Genomic DNA, 20,742 nt, shown 5'->3' on the forward strand with positions numbered 1-20,742 from the left:
CCTGCATCCTGCCCACAGACAACGGGAGATTAGATGGAAGACATGTGCAGGGATTTTAGGGACTGGACATTGAAGTTGTTACATCACTTTTACTCAATACTCCTTTAAACAGAACACAGTCTCCTGACCACACATAACTGGAAGGGTGGCTTGAAAGTACCGTCTAGCTATATGCCCAAGAAGAAAAATAAATGGGCTTTGGTGAACCTATTTACGGAGAGTAGTTCTCTTTTTTTTCATATAGGATACATATTTTGTAAAATATGAGACAAATGTAGTCCAATCTCTCTGGAAAATTATGTTCAACTTTTACACTTCTGATTTTGGAATTTTTTAGTTGGAATCAGGTTTAGACATTTGGGACAGGACTGAATATCTTTTGTGTGAGCCTGGATGTTGACTGTTGGCCATCCATCCCCCTCACCTTGAGGTGCAGGGTACGGGAGATGGAAACAGCACCATGTTGAATCTCACATCAGCCACTATTAAGCTCACTGCCTTTTCAAGCTCCCGTAAGTGAAACTAAAGGAGTACCTCTTCCAGCAGCCTGCCCCGTACCTGAGAGAAGTGGATCATTTTCAGATTCTATGAATTTTTAATACTTCTAATGTAGTAGCTCATCACTAGATTTGTGTCTACAACCTTGTTGCTGTATATTTAACTTTACTTTTCAAATTTCTGATTCTTTGCCTTTAAAGTAGCCTTACTACTTCTTCAGTATATTAAATTAAAAAATAAGTTACACTGCTTTTTTTCTCAAATTTAATTGCATTTAATTCAATAGTATTAAAGACCTACAAAATGTCAGTTACTGAGATAGCTGGGGATATACAAGAGAAAAGGCCACCTACTGTGCCCTCAAGATGCTGATAGATGAAGCAATAAGACACACATTCTGCTATGTGTAATGTGGAATTACTGTATAAACCAGAATATTGTGGGAACATAAAGGGACGCTATTTTGTCCTGTAAATATTGTGAATGATTCTTAGAGGAGAAAACATTTGTAGGATGACAATATACAGCCTTCACATACTTATTTCCCAATTTGGAACCGGTCTGATGTTCCATGTCCAGTTCTGTTGCTTCTTCACTTGCATATGGGTTTCAGGAGGCAGGTAACTGCGGCTGCTAAGTCGCATCAGTCATGTCAAACTCTGTGCCACCCCACAGATAGCAGCCCACCATGCCCCCTCGTCCCTGGGATTCTCCAGGCAAGAACATTGGAGTAGGTTGCCATTTCCTTCTCCAATGCGTGAAAGTGAAAAGTGAAAGTGAAGTCACTCAGTCATGTCCAACTCTTAGCTACCCCATGGACTGCAGCCCACCAGGCTCCTCCGTCCATGGGATTTTCCAGGCAAGAGTACTGGAGTGGGTCACCAGTGCCTTCTCTGGGAGGCAGGTAAGGTGGTCTGGTATTCCCATATCTTTAAGAATTTTCCACAGTTTGTTGTGATCCATACAGCCAAAGGCTTGAACATGGTAAACTAAGCCGAAGTAGATGTCTTTCTGGAATCCACTTGCTTTTTCTATGATCCAATGGATGTTGGAAATTTGATCTCTGGATCCTCTTCCTTTTCTAAATCCAGCTTGTACAACTGGATGTTCTCAGTTCATTTACTGCTAAAGCACAGCTTGAAGGATTTTGAGCTTTACCTTGCTGGTATGTGAAATGAGTACAGTTGTGTTTGAACATTCTTTGGCATTGCCCCTCTTTGGGCTTGGAATGAAAAATGACCTTTTCCAGTCCTGTGGCCACTGCTGAGTTTTCCAAATTTTCTGGCATATCAAGGGCAGCACTTTCTTGGCATCATCTTTTAGGATTTAAAATAGCTCAGCTGGAATTCCATCACCTCCACTAGCTTTATTCATAGGGATGCTTCCTAAAGCCCACTTGACTTTGCACTCCAGGATATTACCACCGTCTTTTTCTCTCATACATATTTTTCCCCCCAAAGGGCCAGAAATATAGCTCTCAAGTAATATGAGATCATATTTATATGGATCAAAAATGTATATACTTCCAGCTTCTGACAATGACAGAATAACCTGTATCGGACTAGCCATCCCACTAATAGTATATACAGGTTTTTGGCAAAATAAAAAGCAATGACAAAAAGTACTTACTGGCAGTAGAAAGCAACTAAAAGCAGTCAATCCTCTTAAAGAAAGAAACCACACTGAGTGAAATCTACATTTAAATGGCTTTGACCTTGAGGGCTCCCTCTACCCAGCCTGGCAAATGGTTGTTGGGGCTCAGACTGAAAGCAATAGGTTTATTGGCTTTAGGAATCATAGAACTGACTTTGGGGTTGTCAGAATGACTAGGAATTCCGATAAGGATCTCAGAACAGGGACAGTCACAGAGTGGGAACCACTGAATATATAAATGAATACCTTCAGTCTTTGGTTGGACTTTGAGTGATGCTTGTGCAGGGAGATACTCCATGGAGTCCAGGAAGGAAACCAAAGCTGGAAGGCTGAGGGTGCTGAATAGAGCATTCATCATCTTCTCAGTGTAAGGATATCCAGTTTAGAATTTTAATCCCCCCAGGTTAGAGGGAATTGCAAAATACCTTGGAATTTCCACTAAAACCCCTGAAGGTTCATGCTTTAGGAATAAAGACTATATCCTAGGACAAAGAGAAAAAATGAAACAAACCAGCCTTAGCAAAGCCTAGAGCTCAGTTTCCCTATTGCCTGGCAGTTAACTACCTGCTGGGATAAACTTAAGTACCATTTGGAGAAAGAAAATAAAATCTAAAGCCTCTCCAACATATTCACAATATTCATATGCCATCAGTAATTCCTTGACATGCAAGAAATAAGAAAATGTGACCGAAAGTCATGAAAATCAGCCAGTAAAAACAGATTAATAGCTGACCTAGATATTGAAATTGGCAGACAGGGACTTCAAAATTATTATGTGAAATCTGTTAATTCATTTTCCTTTGTGGCTAAGATGGTGAAGAATCTACCTGCAATGCAGGAGACCCAAGTTCCATCCCTTGGTCAGGAAGATCCCCTGGACAGCGGAATGGCTACCCACTCCAGTATTCTTGCCTGGAGAGTTGCATGGACAGAGGAGCCTGGTGGGCTACAGTTGGACATGACTGAGTGAATAACACACAAAGCATAGCAATGGGTTAAAATATGGGAAGTTTCATGAGTAATATGAAAACTATAAAAAAATGAAAATCATAAGAACTGAAAAAATAAAATATCTAACATTTCAAAAAAATTGTATGGAACAAATAGCACATTTAACACAACTCAGTAATAGAAAGATGAGAAAATTAGCAGAAGACATGGACAGACACTTCCAAAAAGAATATATATAAATGGCCAGTAAGAAGCTGGCAAGATACTTAACACCGTTAATCCCAGGGAAATGAAAATTGAAATCATGAGATACCTCTTTATGTCTGTTAGGATTGCTAAAATGGAAACATCTGAAAACACCAAAGACTGCCAAAATTTGAACTCTCCTACATTGCTGAGGGTATATGGAAACTGGTATAATCACTTGGGAAAATTATATATTAATTCTTTATAAAGTAAAACATACACTAGGCCAGCAATTTTATTCACAGGTATTTGTCCAATGGAAATGAAAACATATAGCCACAAAACAAAGATTTTTTCATTATAGCCAAAAATATAAATACTCTAATGCCCACTCACAGATGAATGGATTAAAAAAAATGTTATATTCAACAATGGGATATTACTCAGGAATGAAAAGGAATGAAATATTAATACATGCAACAACACAGATGAATCTAAAAAATATGCTGAGCCCCTCCACCATCTCTTATATGAAGTTTGAGATTATATACGACAAGACTTAGCTAAGGTGACTGAAGTTGGAACATGGGGTCCCTCTGGGTGGTAAGAGGGGAATTTGATGGAAAAGAGACAGGAGAACTTTCCTAAGCATTATTGGCATTATTGCTCCATAAGTGTGTATACATTTGTTAAAACTCATCAAAACTGCACTTCACACCTGTGCATTTGATTGCATGTACATTGTAATTCATAGAACTGATGAGAATTAAAAAGTAGCATAACATAGTGTTTCAATACACCACATGCAAGAGCTGAGGTCAGGCCGCCTGGTTTCTAGTTCCGAAGGCAGTGAACTTCAGCAGTTAATTGCATGGCTGCTCCATCAGACGGAACTGGAGCTCTGCATCACATTGCCAGTATTTTGTGATTTTGTGAACGTAGGCAACTCACTAACCTCCTTTAAGCTCCCATTAAATGGAGATTATAAAATTAGTGTGTACTTTATGAGTGTCCTTAGTATAGTGCCTGGCATGTGGATGCACTCAATACATTTAAGCTGGAGTAATTATTATTAAATAGCTCTTCGGCTTGACTTTCATTTCCCTAATGCAGTCATGAATGCTGGTATAACCATGAAGATTTTGTGAATTAGATATTTACAAACTGCAGTTTCTGCAATCTAAATAATGCAGCAATATTTAACAGCATATGATTAAGTACACTATCAAATCCTATTTTAGTTATCCATTTCAAACTAAGTAACTAATGATCTCTTTGCCAAGAAAAAATATTCACATATTCACTTTAAAATACTTGTCTTGATGCTCTTATAAAAAATTTAAACATAGAGAAATTTGAACCTAATTTTTTTCTTAATAGTTTCACCTTCTGTTTCACATCCTATAATCACTTTTGATATTTTGGTATATATCTTTCTAGTACATGTGTACTATACATGTAAATGTGGGTGTGTATGTATGTGTGTTTGTATTACATTTGTAAATAAAATTGTGACTATACATAAAAAATAGATAAAATATATATGTTTAAAAATAGATACAATATGTTGTATATGTATCACATATTGTATCTAGTTTTTAAACCTGGCATTTCACTTAGAAATCTTTTCATATTTAGGACTGACTACTATGTGGATCACAATAAACTGTGGAAAATTCTGAAAGAGATGGGAATACCAGGCTGCCTGATTTGCCTCTTGAGAGACCTATATGCAGGTCAGGAAGCAACAGTTAGAACTGGACATGGAACAACAGACTGGTTCCAAATAGGAAAAGGAATACGTCAAGGCTGTATATTGTCACCCTGCTTATTTAACTTCTATGCAGAGTACATCATGAGAAATGCTGGACTGGAAGAAGCACAAGCTGGAATCAAGATTGCCAGGAGAAATATCAATAACCTCAGATATGCAGATGACACCACCCTTATGGCAGAAAGCGAAGAGGAACTAAAAAGCCTCTTGATGAAAGTGAAAGAGAAGAGTGAAAAAGTTGGCTTAAAGCTCAACATTCAGAAAACGAAGATCATGGCATCTGGTCCCATCACTTCATGGGAAATAGATGGGGAAACAGTGGAAACAATGTCAGACTTTATTTTTTGGGCTCCAAAATCACTGTAGATGGTGATTGCAGCCATGAAATTAACAGATGTTTACTCCTTGGAAGGAAAGTTATGACCAACCTAGATAGCATATTCAAAAGCAGAGACATTACTTTGCCAACAAAGGTCCGTCTAGTCAAGGCTATGGTTTTTCCAGTGGTCATGTATGGATGTCAGAGTTGGACTGTGAAGAAGCTGAGCACCGAAGAATTGATGCTTTTGAACTTTGGTGTTGGAGAAGACTCTTGAGAGTCCCTGGGACTGCAAGGAGATCCAACCAGTCCATTCTGAAGGAGACCAGTCCTGGGTGTTCATTGGAAGGACTGATTCTAAAGCTGAAACTCCAATACTTTGGCCACCTGATGCCAAGAGTTGACTCACTGGAAAAGACCCTGATGCTGGGAGGGATTGGGGGCAGGAGGAGAAGGGGATGACAGAGGATGAGATGGCTGGATGGCATCACCAACTTGATGGACATGAGTTTGGTCCATCATGCTGTGATTAATGGGGTCTCAAAGAGTCGGACACGACTGAGTGACTGAACTGAACTGAACTTTCATATAAAGTTGACCTGTTCTTTTTAACAACTATATAATAGTTCACAAAGTAAAATTGCTATGTGAAAGAGTGAACAAAACTTATGAGCTTTTTGTTTTTTTTTTTGTAAGAGAAAAATTATATTTGTGAGTGTGTGTGAGTAACCAGTGAAAGAGCAACAAATATCAGACTGCTGAAGAGTTCTCTAGGTGGGAGGGTAAATAGTAGTATGCATACTCTTCTTGCTTCTCTATATTTTTCTTTTTTTTACATAAAAATACTAGTTATTTAAAAATTTACACAAATATTCCACCTAAGGAGTTTAAGACAGGGCATATAATGTTATATTATTCAAATTCCATGCATAACTCTGTTAGGTACAGCCATTCTTGACACTGATTGCTAAAGAAACGGGCTTAAGCAGCATATGGCTGGTAAAGGTAGAATATGAATTTCAGCTAGGTTTACTGAAACACTGTAGTATAGAGTTCATTTTGCTGTGACGGTCTTTGAGGTTCAGGTTTATTCTCAGATTTTATAGGTCTGCAATCAGTGATGTAGGAAAGCCCAGATGAGCTTGTTTCCCTAAGAGACTTGTTCAGCCAAAACGTTTCCTTTTCAGTCAGTGGTAGCAAAAGCCACTTAGTCGTTTAGACAAGTTACATGCCCCTCAGTGAAAAATTTCCCATTCAATATCTAGTTTCCTCTCAAAATAATGATAATAGTAAACAATGATCAATTACATGGTATGGTGGACTATGAACTATCACACTTGTGTGCTCAGTAGCTCAGTCGTATCCAACTCTTTGTGACCCTATGACTGTAGCCCTCCAGGCTCCCTTGGAAATGGAATTTTCCAAGAAAGAATACTGGAGTAGGTTGCCATTTCCTTCTTCAGTTATTATCGGACCACTAATATCTTGGTCGATTTTCACAGCCCAGATTACTAGTACTCTCTCTCTTTCATTCTCGTAACCCTTCGTTTCAGTCTTGCATTTCCTTTCTGTCCAAGGAACTCACTCACTAACAACTAGATTATGTGTGTTGGTCTTAGCCCCCTACCTACGTTGCTCGCCCCTAATCTAGTCAAATGAAGCTTTAATTTCCAGTGGCATCAGGTGTGTGTTTTCAAAAGGTCATTCTCGTTGTGAAGGGCAGCGATGAAGCGGGGCGAGGTGAGATTCAGAAAGCTGGTGAGACCCGGGCTTGGGGAGGAGCAGGGCCTCTTCGGCGAGCAGAACTGGAGCAGGAGCTTGTGGAGGTTCTCCTTTCCATGTCAAGAGAGTGAGGGCCGCTCTTGTAGGCACTTTTCCAGACGTGAGCCACTCTTGCCCACCATCTAACCCCTAGATACCTTGCAGATATCTACTGTATCTGTGCCGTACCGTTGAGAGGGGAAGGAACTTAGAGGTCTGGGTCCTTCTTCCACAGCTTTACTGTCTCAGTTTTGCCATGATGGCAAGTGTTCCCAAGTGCCTTTTATTCTCTTGCTTCTTGACCTTTTTTCTTCTATGACCTCTGGTGTACTGGAGGCAGCACTTACCACCTTGGAGACAGAATCAGTAGCATTTCTTCGCAATCCTGTGTTTAGGTGACATGGAGTTGATAGCTTGAAATGGACATGGTGGGAGTATTTCCAGTTGAAGCTGGAATAGACTACAAATCCAGGCTGCAGTACCAGCTAAGGATCCTGTTGTTTAACGTTAAACTGCATTGCCGTTTCCTGAACCCTGCTCCTTCTGCCGACCACACGAACTGGAGGCACAGAGAGAGAATTGGAGAGAGGAGAAAATGGTGTTTAAGGGACTGAACACCGTGGGTTTCCTTCCCCCAGGGGTGTGGGGATTTCTAAGAGGAAAAACTTGAGTTCCTTGGCTTTCCCTGTTCCAGGTGGTGCCTTTGTTTCCAAAACAGCAAACATGGGCTAACTTTTTTCTCTCTCCTGCAGTGGATGGCTGTATTCACAGAGCAGCTGGGCCCTGTCTGCTCGCTGAATGTCGTAACCTGAACGGCTGTGAAACTGGACATGCAAAGATCACGTGTGGCTATGACCTGCCTGCAAAATGTGAGTTCAGCTCTTTTGAGTACTGTTTCTAAATCAGATGAGCATTCTTGTTTTATTCCTCAGGTGGGTAACTGGAGGAGGAAGTGGCAGTGGCGGTGTCTAAATGTGCTTGTATTGAGATTTTGTACATGGTAATGAAGTGTGTTTTTTGACATATATATATATATATATATATATATAGTAATGTTTAATTGTAGGTGTTTTTTGTTCAGATCCTCAACAAAGTGTCTCTGAAACAGAAAAATAAAAATATGAGCAAACTACACCTTATAGTATTTAAATGCTGTGGAGTGACAGCTTCTAGAAATGATGCCAATTTCTTATTCCTTGTTCAGGTTTCTTGATTGTGGATGTGTTTAGAGCAAAGGAGATCAAAGTGATGTATTGTGTTTTCAGCTGCCATGGAAAGGCTGATTGGCAATTACAGCCAAAGCATCTGTCACGCTTGGCTTTCAGGAAAAGCCAATGGAATGTGGTTGTCAGAGTGAGAATGTATTTGCTCTTTAGAATGTGGAATGGTCAAAATTTCCATTATATTTGAATGGAGAAAAGTATTGCATTTGATTGACCTTGTTGCTTGGTCGTTTAGCCAACTGCGTAGGGTGATGTGGAATAGAAAATACTGAAAGAGAAGCTGGTTAAAGGCACCGATTTTTTCTATCACATAATCTTCAGGGCTTGGGGGTGGAGGTAGAGGGTTTCATTGTACCATTAAGCCATGCACTGGTCTGGAAATTGGGAAACCAATTGGTTGTTTTTTCCATTCACCTGCTTTTTACGATAACCTTCTGGTGAACACTTTTTGTGGGGGTTAAAAATGAAGTTGATTTCTTTTTACTGTTTTAATCATGGAGAATATGTGACTAAAATGTTATAACACAACCTTTGGACTCTATAGACTAGTTATAGGAATGAATTCGTCATGGACATGTGTGAGTGGCGAGATCAAGTGTGTTATATTTTTAAGACTGAAGTATATTTAAATTTGAGGATTTTTAGTGAGTAGTAATATATTAAAATGATATTATTTGTGGAAATTAACAATACTACATTCTGGATTCCACACAGTGTATTGCTAGTGAAACTACATCTGTTATATACTGCTTAATTTTTCCTTTAATGGCTTCTCCTTTTCCTTTCCTTGTTTTTTTTGTGTGAAAGAGTCAAATCATGGGCCAATGGCCCTCACTCTTGCTTGGAAAGTATATTTATGTCATATAAGTCCTCTGCGTGCAGTGGTATTCTGAGCACTCCCTCTGACTCAGAGGCCCTGAGTATTAAAGGAGATTTCCCTTTCTGGGAGGATAGAATTCCCTATTTACCAATATTGGTCTTTCTTCCTTCTTACTGCCATACTACCTTCATGATACAGTCGACCGATTCCACCCTGAGGACAAGCAGATTATTGATGATTTTCAGACTGGTGACTGTCCTTAAACCAATAATTATAGTCTCCTATTGATTCAGTACTTTCTTTCTTATAAGTTAAAGCATAAATCAAAAGTTCTTCAGCCCTGAGATTTCTGAAGACAGATAGCCTCAGAATGATTAACTATGACCAAATTGAATGGTGGATCTGTTGTATAGATAGACACCATGATCATTTTGTTTCATGTGGCTGCTCCCGTCTGAAATCCCTCTTGTATGAGCTTCCTTGATTGTCATTCAGCTCAGTTCAGGGTTGTTGAAGGCTTCTACAACACCAGACACTGAGGTACAAAGATCAGTGTATACCTGTGCTTGAGGAATTCCATGACTGGGATTCCTGGGCATTCCAGGGCAAATAAGTCTTTGTAGAACAAGGGCTCTAGCCATGGAAAAGTCAATCGCCAGAACTCAGTACGGAATCTCTGTGAGCTGAGATACTGAATCAGGTGACACACCAGCCCAGAGGGCACATCTAGGGGGAAAAAGGAAAATCATCCAGCAGGGTAGCAGTTCCCAGACTAGGATGGCAGAACCACCTCAAGAACGCCACAGATATGGGGTATTTGTGAATAGATCTCGGTGTTTCTCTATGTTTAATGAGATTAATGATCTACATTAAAAAACATAAAAACAATGAAAACAGTAAGAAATAACGCTTAGACTTTGCACATTGCTCCGTAGTGTATCACAGTACTTTCACCAGCCCTTGTGTTTTAGATTATATTTTATAAACATTCTGTGTGTTCATTTTCCTTTTCCCTATCCCTGAGAGATGTTTTTCTTTCTCATCAATTTGGTTCATCCATTTCAGAGTCATTAACAATTCACAGATGTGCTTTTGTAGCGAAAGAATGAAAAGGGAGCTCATTACATACTGTTTGGGTCATTTTTCCCTTCCATATTTAATAATTCCATGACAGTTTGACAGCAGAGTCTAGTTCCTATCTGTCCTCTGTGACAGCGGTTTTATCATTTAAGGTACTAAAGCCAGTCATCCAGTCACCAGTGATAATATCTTCGTGCATCAGCAATTTGTTTGCAAAATGCTGTTGTCTGGGTTACAGACAAACTTGGTAATTTTGGACTGGTCTTTGCTTCCTTCATGCTTGCTAAATTAATCTATTCCTAAGTGCTTGTATTTGAAGTAATTATACTTAGAGTCTGTATTCTGTGATCCATCATAATCGGTGGAATGATAAGCCTCAAAGATTTAGCATTTCTTCACTACTTGGGTATTTTAAATGATTTTTTTTTTTTTTTTGACGTAGAATGGCCAGTCATTCTTATCAAAAGTTATCTTATGAGTGGAAAGAATATTGGTCAGTATTTTAAGGAATTGACTTAGAATGTGAACTAAGGACTGTTTGTATGATTTGACCATTTGATACATTCTCTTTTATAATACTAGGTTTTTTTGGATTCATAATAAAATTTAGATTTCTATAGGTTTTTATCGTCAACCAGTTGGACATTTCTGTTCATGCTGTCGTCAATCTTTGAGAGGGTCAGCTTCATGTAGCCAAGGCTTGTCCATCTCAATTTCAATCCTGGGATTAATATCTAGCATATGTGCCTAATTAACATGAACGAACGAATGGTTTCAAACATTTTCACCTGACAAAGAGGTTTTTGCCTATTGCTTCTACTTCTAATTCTTGCCCTCCTGCAGTCCGTTCTGCCCAGTCTTCGTAGATGAATATTCCTAAATTCCAAGTCCCTGTGACTGTCTGCAGGCTCCAGGTGATGTGGGACCCTCCTTACCGTCTTCTGTCCTCCCGCTCACTCACACAGCCTGCTTTGCTTGGTCTTTAATGTCTTTTCATTAGCCGCCTCCCCTCCAGCTGGGATTCTGTTCTTCCAGATATATGTGTGGTTTTTGCCCTCACCTAATTCAAATCCTTGCTCAAACCTCACCTCGGGTATCACCCTAACTAACCTATTTTTAATTACTTCTCTGCGTTACTTATGATTGTCTATCTGTAGCATTTAACCTTCAAATACACTGTGTCATTTACTTATTTAGTTTCTCGTCTGTGTCCCCAGATTGGAATGAGGGCAGTAGTTATTTTTCTGCATCTTTTTCATTCATTGTTGTATCCATACAGAAAAAATGTATGACACCTAACAGGGGCTCAAGAAATATTTTTGAATGAATGACTAAAATCTAACTCTGTGCTGTGCTTAATCACTCAGTCATGTCCAACTCTTTGTGACCCTTTGGACTGTAGCCCACCAGGCTCCTCCATTCATGGGGTTTCTCCAGGCAAGAATACTGGAGTGGGTTGCAATACCCTCTTGCTAAATCTAACTCTGCTCCTCTCCAAATCCTTCAGTGGGTTTTTCCTCAAACACAGACTTGTTAGCCTGATTATCTTTGGCCTTCCATGATTTACTTTCCTATCTTGAGCTGCTTACGACCTTTTACATGATCTGAATTGCTCAAGATGGCATGTCTGTACATGGTACATGTGATCTATATTGGAGAGTTTCTAGAGAATTCGGTCTTCCTTTCTACTTATCTTCCAAACTCAGCTCAAATATCACTTCTGCCATGAAGCAACTCAACTAAAAGTACTTTCTTTTCCCTCAAAATCCAGAAGACTGCATGTTAACATGCTGAGAGCACATGCCACTTGCTATTATTATTGTTATTTATGCAAACTTTCCATCTTCCTAGAAGTCTCTTGTATAATGGATACTAGAGAAATATCTGTCAAATGCTTTGATTGTTAAAGGTGGCAGACTGGTTGATAACTGCTGGTAGGAAAAGGAAAGTCGTTCAGTTGTGTCTGACTCTGCGATCCCATGGTCTGCAGCCCGTCAGGTCCTCTGTCCGTGCTCTGGGGAAGAGTGCTGTGGTGGGCTGCCATTCGCTTCTCTAGGGATCCCGACCCAGGGATCAAACCCAGGTCTCCTGCTCTCAAGGTGGATTCTTTATCAACTGAGCTACTAGGGAGGCCCCAGTTGCTGGTATGAGGATGTAAAGGTATACTAATATTTCTAAGAAATTATGAAATCAGTGTTAGTTATATATTGTGTTTTTTAAATCATATTTTACCATACACCTAATTCCAAAATCTTTTATCTAAAAAATTTAGTTTTTTTTTAAAAAATTATAGTTGATGTATAATGTTAGTTTCACATGTATAGCAAAGTGATTCAGTTATTCAGTTTTATATATATATATATATATATATATATGACTTCCCTGGTGGATCAGAGATTAAAGCGTCTGCCTGGAATTCAGGAGACCCAGGTTCGATCCCTGGGTCGGGAATATCCCCTGGAGAAGGAAATGGCACCCCACTCCAGTACTCTTGCCTGGAAAATCCCATGGAGGGAGGAGCCTGGTAGGCTACAGTCCATGGGATCTCAAAGAGTCGGACACAACTGAGTGACTTCACTTTCATTTTCATATGTATATATATTCTTTTTCAATTCCTTTCCATCATAGGGTATTATACTGAATATAATTCCCATGCTGTACAGTAGGTCCTTGTCATTTGTCTATTTTGTATACAGTAGTATGTATCTGTTAATCCCAAACTCCTAGCTTATCACTCCCCCACCCTACAACCACTTCCCTGGTAACCATAAGTTTGTTTTCTATGTCTGTGAGTCTGCTTCTAGTTTGCAAAGAAGTTCATTTCTGTTATTTTAAGAAATTTACTCTTAATGGACCTTCTTCTAAAGGTGAACAAATAAAATAAAGAAGTCACATCAACTTTATTTGATGATTTTCATCATAGGTCACATATCTATTTTATTTCTTGAGAATGCACTACTTTTAGGCCTTAGGGCTGAATAATCATCAAAGATAAATGGGAAAATGTTAAATTTGTGTATATAAAATGGTGGACTCTGTTTTTTTTTTTTTTTCTTTAAATGCTTCTATTTAATCTTTGTACAACATCAAAGGGCATGATTAGCATCCAGCTCAGTGCTGTCCATTAATCATCTGAAGGGAAACTCTTGGGCGAGAGACCACAGCATAACATGTGTGAATGCCACGGAGTGGCAGGATCAACTTCCTTAGGCCATTCCCAGGTGTAGTAATCATCAGACGATGGGAGCTTAAAAAAAGGTACTGTTGGTAATAATTAGGACTTCTCTTGTGCCCTTCATCAAGAAATCATAGTGCTCTGAGACATTCGCTCAGTAGTCCGTTTGAAATGTCTGTGAGGAACTGACATCGCAAATGATGTTTTCTTCCAACACAGAGAGAAATTCAGGTACAGAGAGTTTAAATCTGTTGCTCCCAGTAACAAACCAGGTCCATATTACAGACGTGGTGGTGACCAAGTCGGTATTCCTGAGCCAGGGAGCGAGTCTGTGGCCAGTGAGGGCCAGGCCTGCTGCTCGTTTTTGTAAATAGAGATTTTGTCAGAACACAGACGTGCCCGTGTGTTTACTTGGTGTCTGTGGCTGCTTTCGTTGGACGGAGCTGAGCAGTTGAGACCAGGGTTGTCTGGCCACAGAGCCTGAAACATTACTGTCTGACCCTTTGCTGGAAAAGTTTGCCAACAACTCGTTTATGGTAATACTTACTTTTTATAAAGGAGGAAGCTGAGGTTGAGAAGGATTAACCGTTTACTGAATTTTATTGAACGTGTGTGACTTACTCAGATCACTGTTGATAAAAATGAGATTAAAATGCCTGCCATCTCTTCCTTGGGACAGCCCCTGCTTCTGTTGCTTCAACAGAACCTCATTTTGGGAGGAAGATCTGAAGTCTTTTTAAGTCTTTCAAATTATAAGACTACCTTGGGAAGAACCATGCTTGGCCGGGGGTGGGGGGGGGTGGGGAAATAAATTGTTTGCCGGGGGTGGGGGGGTGGGGAAATAAATTGTTTTTCTCAGCAGGGCTGGAACTGGAGAGTGAATATCAAATGTCTGAAGGGAAAGTTAAGTCAAACCACCAGAGTATTAGGCAATACATCTTTATTCCTTGCTTCCTGCAGTTCTGTTAGTCAGTGTGCTGAACAGGAGCCTGTAGTCCTGAGGAAATTCAGTTTCTAGGGGTTGCTCACAAGATAGCTCTGAGTCAGTCCTCTGCAAAACATGACCTGATTTTGACTGCGTGGCTCCCTCAGCAGGTGTCTGATTGTGGCGGCGGCGGAGAGGGCTTGCTGCTGAGTGTGACGGCCAGTCTGTGGCGGAGACCCGAGAGCCCTCGTGAGCCCCTTCTGAAATGAAATGCCGTATACTCCGTAAAGAGAAAAATGGCTTTTGAAGAACATAAAATCATCTTCCTTCCTGAAGAGAGAGATGAGATTTTTTTTTTTTTCCCTCCTCAAATCAACCCTGATTGGCTCATTTTCCTTAAGTGCTTTAGGATTTTAATTTCTGTCTGAATCGATTTCTTTATAATTACCACCTCTTTCACTTATAGTAAGTGAATTTTGTATAGCTTATCTCCTTTGTGGTCCTCATGATGAATATGGACGTGAGGAGGACAGAAGGTGTTCAGAATGGGCTCCGTGGAGAAACAGCAGCAACACCTCCTGCGGACTGGTTAGAGATGCAAACTCTGGTGTCCCACCCCAGATGTACTGAGTCAGAGACTCTGGTTTTGAACAGGCTCTCACGCGTTCTAACGTGAAAACCATCACCTGGACAGTGATGTCATTCAGGGCAGAGCCCTTGCCTTTTGATTGCTCACCCAGCACACAACACAGGCTTCCTTCTGGGTCACAGATTCGAGTTTCCTTTGACGAGAACTCTGACATGCTCTACACTGCTTTGTGGCATTTTCACAGTTAGTGATGGTATCTGTATTTAATTGTTTCCTTGTTTGTAACCAGTCTTCTCAAACAGGATAGCAGTTTAAGGAGAACAGAAGTCGTATCTGTCTCATTTACCCCTAGAATCCTTAGCATCTGACATAATAAAGGCCTGCTTCAGAGCTGGAGGCTTTCAATACATGTTTACTGGAGGAATTAATGAAAGCCTTTTCTTTGTCATTGGCACAGCTGCGCTGCCATAAGCTGACTAAAGGTACTCTCCAGATAAACCCGTGTGGCTGCAGAAATCTGCAGAGCTGGAACCACGGCCTCCTGCAGCGTGTCCTTTACCCTGTCATTAGGCGTGCCGCTTGCGCAAAGACTAGCTTCTGCTGAGTCGCTTCAGTCGTGTCCGACCCTGTGCAACCCCATAGACGGCAGCCCACCAGGCTTCCCCGTCCCTGGGATTCTCCAAGCAAGAACGCTAGAGTGGGTTGCCATTTCCTTCTCCAATGCATGAAAGTGAAAAAATACAGTGAAGTCACTCAGTCGTATCCGACTCTTTGCAACCCCATGGACTGCAGCCTTCCAGGCTCCTCCGTCCATGGGATTTTCCAGGCAAGAGTACTGGGGTGGGGTGCCAACTATCTAGCAGAGCAAAAAAGCACTTTTTTTTTTTTTTTCTCAATTTGTTCACATGGTACACATAGAATCTACACTTAGATTATGTTCTTTTTCTCTTTATTTGATTTGATCCATTTTGGTAACATTCCCCTAGTGGTTTTGTGATGAAATATTTAAAATTCTAATAGTAAATGGTATCTTTTAAAAATGTCTGCAGTTGGGGAGTAACTCGGTATTTACATGGTTGCTTTACTGGCTGAGTGTAATAGCTGCCTATCCTTGGCTTGGGCCAGTTGACATCTTAGCAGGCTTTTGGAGGACGTCGTCTATACCTTCTTTTTCCTATGTGATCAATAGGAAATAACAGCGTAAATCAATTCTGAGTGATAATGTAAATGGGCTCTTGAAGGCAATTCCCGCTGTGAAATGAGTAGTTAGCAGCGACGACAGTGGCATTAACTGCAGGGGGGGTAATCAGCCTTTGGATGTGTTTAATCAGAGTTATCACCTAAGATTAAAAAGAGAGCTGCTGTTGTGCAGGGATCATCATTTTCAGGATTTAAAAGATGAATAGTTGGAGGTGTTCTCATAAATTAAAGCCATCAGAATTGCTTTGAGTAATTTAGGATGCTTTGAGGTCAGGCACAAGCAAACAGGAAAGGTTAATCTCAGAGCCACAGTACTTAATGGGCAGGAACAGCAGAATACATTTGTTGAAATAAGTAGCAGATACTGAGTTAAATGAAGATTTTCCTCAGTACTAAAATGTTTCTTAAGCTAACATATACTAGCATATATGATTTACATATGAAGTGGGTAAACTTATTAACTGTGCTTGCCATTACTAATCCCAAAGATTAAATATTAGACCACTTGGTGGCTTGAATAGAGGTGTTTACAGATGAAAATATTGGTGAGACCAAGCTCTGCACTATGGAATAAAAGATTGGTTCTAGGTCAAGAACATTAGTCATTAAGGTAGAGGTCCGAGAAGTCTTGAATCCAGGATATTCTAATCGTTGGGTCAAACCTTCTGAGCCTGAGTTTCCTCATCCATGATTAGCTGGGAGTGGGACAGTGTACATCAGGCAAGGTTGTTAAGGAGTAGACACAGAACCGCTTTTTTTTTTTTTTTCATGTGTCAGACAATTTATTTTATTTTCTTCATCACTTCACCCTTCCTCCCTTTATCATAAGAAAACACTTTTGAAATGGAAATTAAAATTGGATGGCTTTTATCATCTTTTTTTTTCATTTATTTTATTTTATTTTTAAACTTTACATAATTGTATTAGTTTTGCCAAATATCAAAATGAATCCATCACAGGTATACATGTGCTCCCCATCCTGAACCCTCCTCCCTCCTCCCTCCCCATACCATCCCTCTGGGTGGTCCCAGTGCACTAGCCCCAAGCATCCAGTATTGTGCATTGAACCTGGACTGGCATCTCGTTTCATACATGATATTTTACATGTTTCAATGCCATTCTCCCAAATCTTCCTACCCTCTCCGTCCCCCACAGAGTCCATAAGACTGTTCCATACATCAGTGTCTCTTTTGCTGTCTCGTACACAGGGTTATTGTTATCATCTTTCTAAATTCCATATATATGCGTTAGTATACTGTATTGGTGTTTTTCCTTCTGGCTTACTTCACTCTGTATAATAGGCTCCAGTTTCATCCACCTCATTAGAACTGATTCAAATGAATTCTTTTTAATGGCTGAGTAATACTCCATTGTGTATACGTACCACAGCTTTCTTATCCATTCATCTGCTGATGGACATCTAGGTTGCTTCCATGTCCTGGCTATTATAAACAGTGCTGCAATGAACATTGGGGTACACATGTCTCTTTCCCTTCTGGTTTCCTCAGTGTGTATGCAGAGCCGCTTTTTAATAGTGTAAGACTATAGATATATAAATTATGTGTGTGTGCATGCTCTGTGTCTGATGCTTTGAGACCTGCATAGACTGTAGCCCACCAGCTCCTCTTTCCATGGGATTCCCCAGGCGAGACTCCTGGAGTGGGTTGCATAAGGCTCTATTATTATTTGTAAACCATCCCGTACCTCATTTGCCTATTCGACCAATGTGTACTGCCACTTCCTCTGAGCTTGAGTACTCTTTTAGCCTATAGAAAAAATACAGTGAAGAAGACTGCCAAGGTCCTCTCCTCTTCCATCTTAGGTTCCAGCAGAGAGAGGTAGAAAATAAACACATTCACGTAAAAGCAGAGGCTCTCAGATGATGGTAAGGACGATGAGGAAAATAAAAAGTTCCATAAGAATGGACAGTGGAGGGAGGGAGCTGCCTTTCCCGTGGCGGTCAGGGAAGGCCTCCCGGAGGAGGTGGTACCTGAACTGACTACTCTCTGGGGAGAAAGTCATTGCCACCAGATTGAAAGAGATCTACCACTGGGTTAGGAAAAATCACTTTGCCCAAACTGTGGAATGAGACAGCTCATTAATTTTTTGGTACTTCTTCTTTGCTACAAGTATTCTGTTTCAGTTCTGATGTATATACAGCTTTAATTTTAGTTTACTTGTTGGAGGTAGTAGAGGTAATGCCACTACTGTGGAGCTGATAGGAATTTAAAAGCTCACTGACATGGAAGCAACCTAGATGCCCATCAGCAGATGAATGGATAAGAAAGCCGTGGTACATATACACAATGGAGTATTATTCAGCCATTAAAAAGAATACATTTGAATCAGTTCTAATGAAGTGGATGAAACTGGAGCCTATTATACAGAGTGAAGTAAGCCAGAAAGAAAAACACCAATACAATATACTAATGCATATATATGGAATTTAGAAAGATGGTAATGACAACCCTGTATGCGAGACAGCAAAAGAGACACAGATGTATAGAACAGTCTTTTGGACTCTGTGGGAGAGGGAGGTGGGGGATGATTTGGGAGAATGGCATTAAAACATGTATAATATCATATAAGAAACAAATCGCCAGTCCAGGTTCGATGCAAGATACAGGAAGCTTGGGGCTGGTGCACTGGGATGACCCAGAGGGATGGTATGGGGAGGGAGGTGGGAGGGGGGTTCAGGATGGGGAACACGTGTACACCTGTGGCAGATGCATGTTGAAGTTTGGCAAAACCAATACAATATTGTAAAGTAAAAAATAATAATAAAAAAATTAAAAAAAAATCAGCCATAACAAAATAAACAAATAAATAAAAGCTCACTGAATCCTAACTAATTTTACAGTGAAAGAACCTGAGACTCCTAAAGATTATTTCTTCCAGGGTCCTGTGTTAAGGAACAGAAGCAACAAGAATCTGGGGTCTTGACTCACAGTATAACCCTCTAGAAAGAACACTAAAATGTACTGCCTCTCCTAGTCTCTTTGATCATACTAACTGCCTTATAGGAGTATTGTGAAAAGCTGATAAACTATTAAGTGAGATGATATACATAAACATATTTTTGAAATATTGATTTCTTATGGCACTTTATTGTTAATAGTAATTAAGATGGATGCATGCGTGCTCAGTCGTGTCTGACTCTTTGCAAACTCATGGACTGTAGCCCATCAGGCTCCTCTGTCCATGGGGTTTTCCTGGCAAGAATACTGGAGTACATTGCCCTGCCCTCCTCTGGGGGATCTTCCTGACCCAGGGGTTGAATCTGCATCTCCTGCACTGCAGGTGAATCCTTTACTGCTGAGTCACCGGGGAAGCCTCGTTATTTAGATAAGCTATATGTAAATTATGGCACTCTTGAGTTCTACTAGTAAAGTTTACCACAATAATCTACTTGGACATATGCAGCAGTGTCTGACAAAATGTGGAAATCACACATAGTCATTAAGAAAAATCTTGTACTATCCTCAAGACTCAGACATTTTCTCCAGCTTCTTTCCAGCATCTCATCCTTATGGAAAGTCAATTTCAGAAACTTCAGACGGCCCTGCTTTGATCGGAAAGAAACGTCCACAGGTTCTTTGGTATTTCTTCTCGCTTTGTGTGTGGACTCGACTTAATGACACCCTTCTAGTGAATGGAATGTGTCAGAATCCTGGAAATTTCTTAGGTTAGGTCACAAAAAGACTGTGGCTTCCACCTTTCTTGCCCTCGCTTGCTTTCTCCACCTTCTCTCTCTCTCAGATCTGTTTCCCAGGGATGCGATAACAAATTGCCACAGACTTGATGGCTTAAAACAGTGATTTATTCTGTCACTTCTGGAGGCCAGAGGTTCAGAAATCAAAGTAAAGACTCTAGGGAAACATCCCTCTGCTTCTTCCAGCTCCTGATTATGGCAACATAAGCCCCGTGCTGGTCTCTGTCTTCACATGGCCATCTTCCCTGTGCTGCTGTTTGTCCTCTTTTTCCTCTAAGGACGTTTATCATTGGGTTTAGGGCAGTCCTAATACAGAATGATCTCTAAGTCTTGAGATCCCTAACTCGGTTATCTCTGCAAAGACCCAAATAACTTCATATCCACTGGTTTCGCATCTCAGAACATGGACATTATCTTTTTGGGATTGCCGTCTAACTCACTGTACACTCTCTTGGTAAAGTCAGCTCCCGTGTCATGACATGGCCTTGAGAAGAGGAACGTGAGCTGCTCTGTTGTGAGAGACCTCAGACCCTTGCAGTGGGGAACTGATGCCTCTCTGTGACCTTGAAGGTGGATCTTCTGAGGTCTGTCAGCAGCCATAGAAGTGAGCTTGGGAGTACACCCTCTGGCCTCACTGAAACCTTCAGATCTCCTGGGCTGGTAGCTTGACTGCAGCATCATGAAAGACCCTGAGCCAGAAGCACACAGTTAAGCCACTCTTGAATTCCTGATCTATAGAAATTAAGATAATAACTTTGTTATTTTTAAGTTTGGGCTATTTGTCACACAGCAATAGCTAACTAATTCAGGAACTATGGCCACGAACTACATGAAGCAGAGTGAGGTGCCTACCAACAGAGTGGGTGGGGTCTACCA

The 20,742-nt window shown here is 40.4% G+C and overlaps 1 protein-coding gene across 3 annotated transcripts in view; it reads left to right on the plus strand.

Moving 5' to 3' along the window:
• MACROD2 (mono-ADP ribosylhydrolase 2) overlaps positions 1-20,742 on the plus strand; it is a 2,305,220-nt gene that overhangs the window by 756,257 nt on the left and 1,528,221 nt on the right. For all 3 annotated transcript variants that reach the window (XR_009740200.1, XM_061435643.1, XM_061435644.1), the window contains exon 5: positions 7,895-8,011. Coding sequence is in view for 2 of the 3 variants with exons in the window: in XM_061435643.1 (XP_061291627.1) it covers positions 7,895-8,011 (117 nt within the window). In the remaining variant the exon portion in view is untranslated. The remainder of the gene's footprint in view (positions 1-7,894; positions 8,012-20,742) is intronic.

This window comes from Bos javanicus, chromosome 13 (assembly GCF_032452875.1).
Source record: "Bos javanicus breed banteng chromosome 13, ARS-OSU_banteng_1.0, whole genome shotgun sequence".
Classification (NCBI taxonomy): Eukaryota; Metazoa; Chordata; class Mammalia; order Artiodactyla; family Bovidae; genus Bos; species Bos javanicus.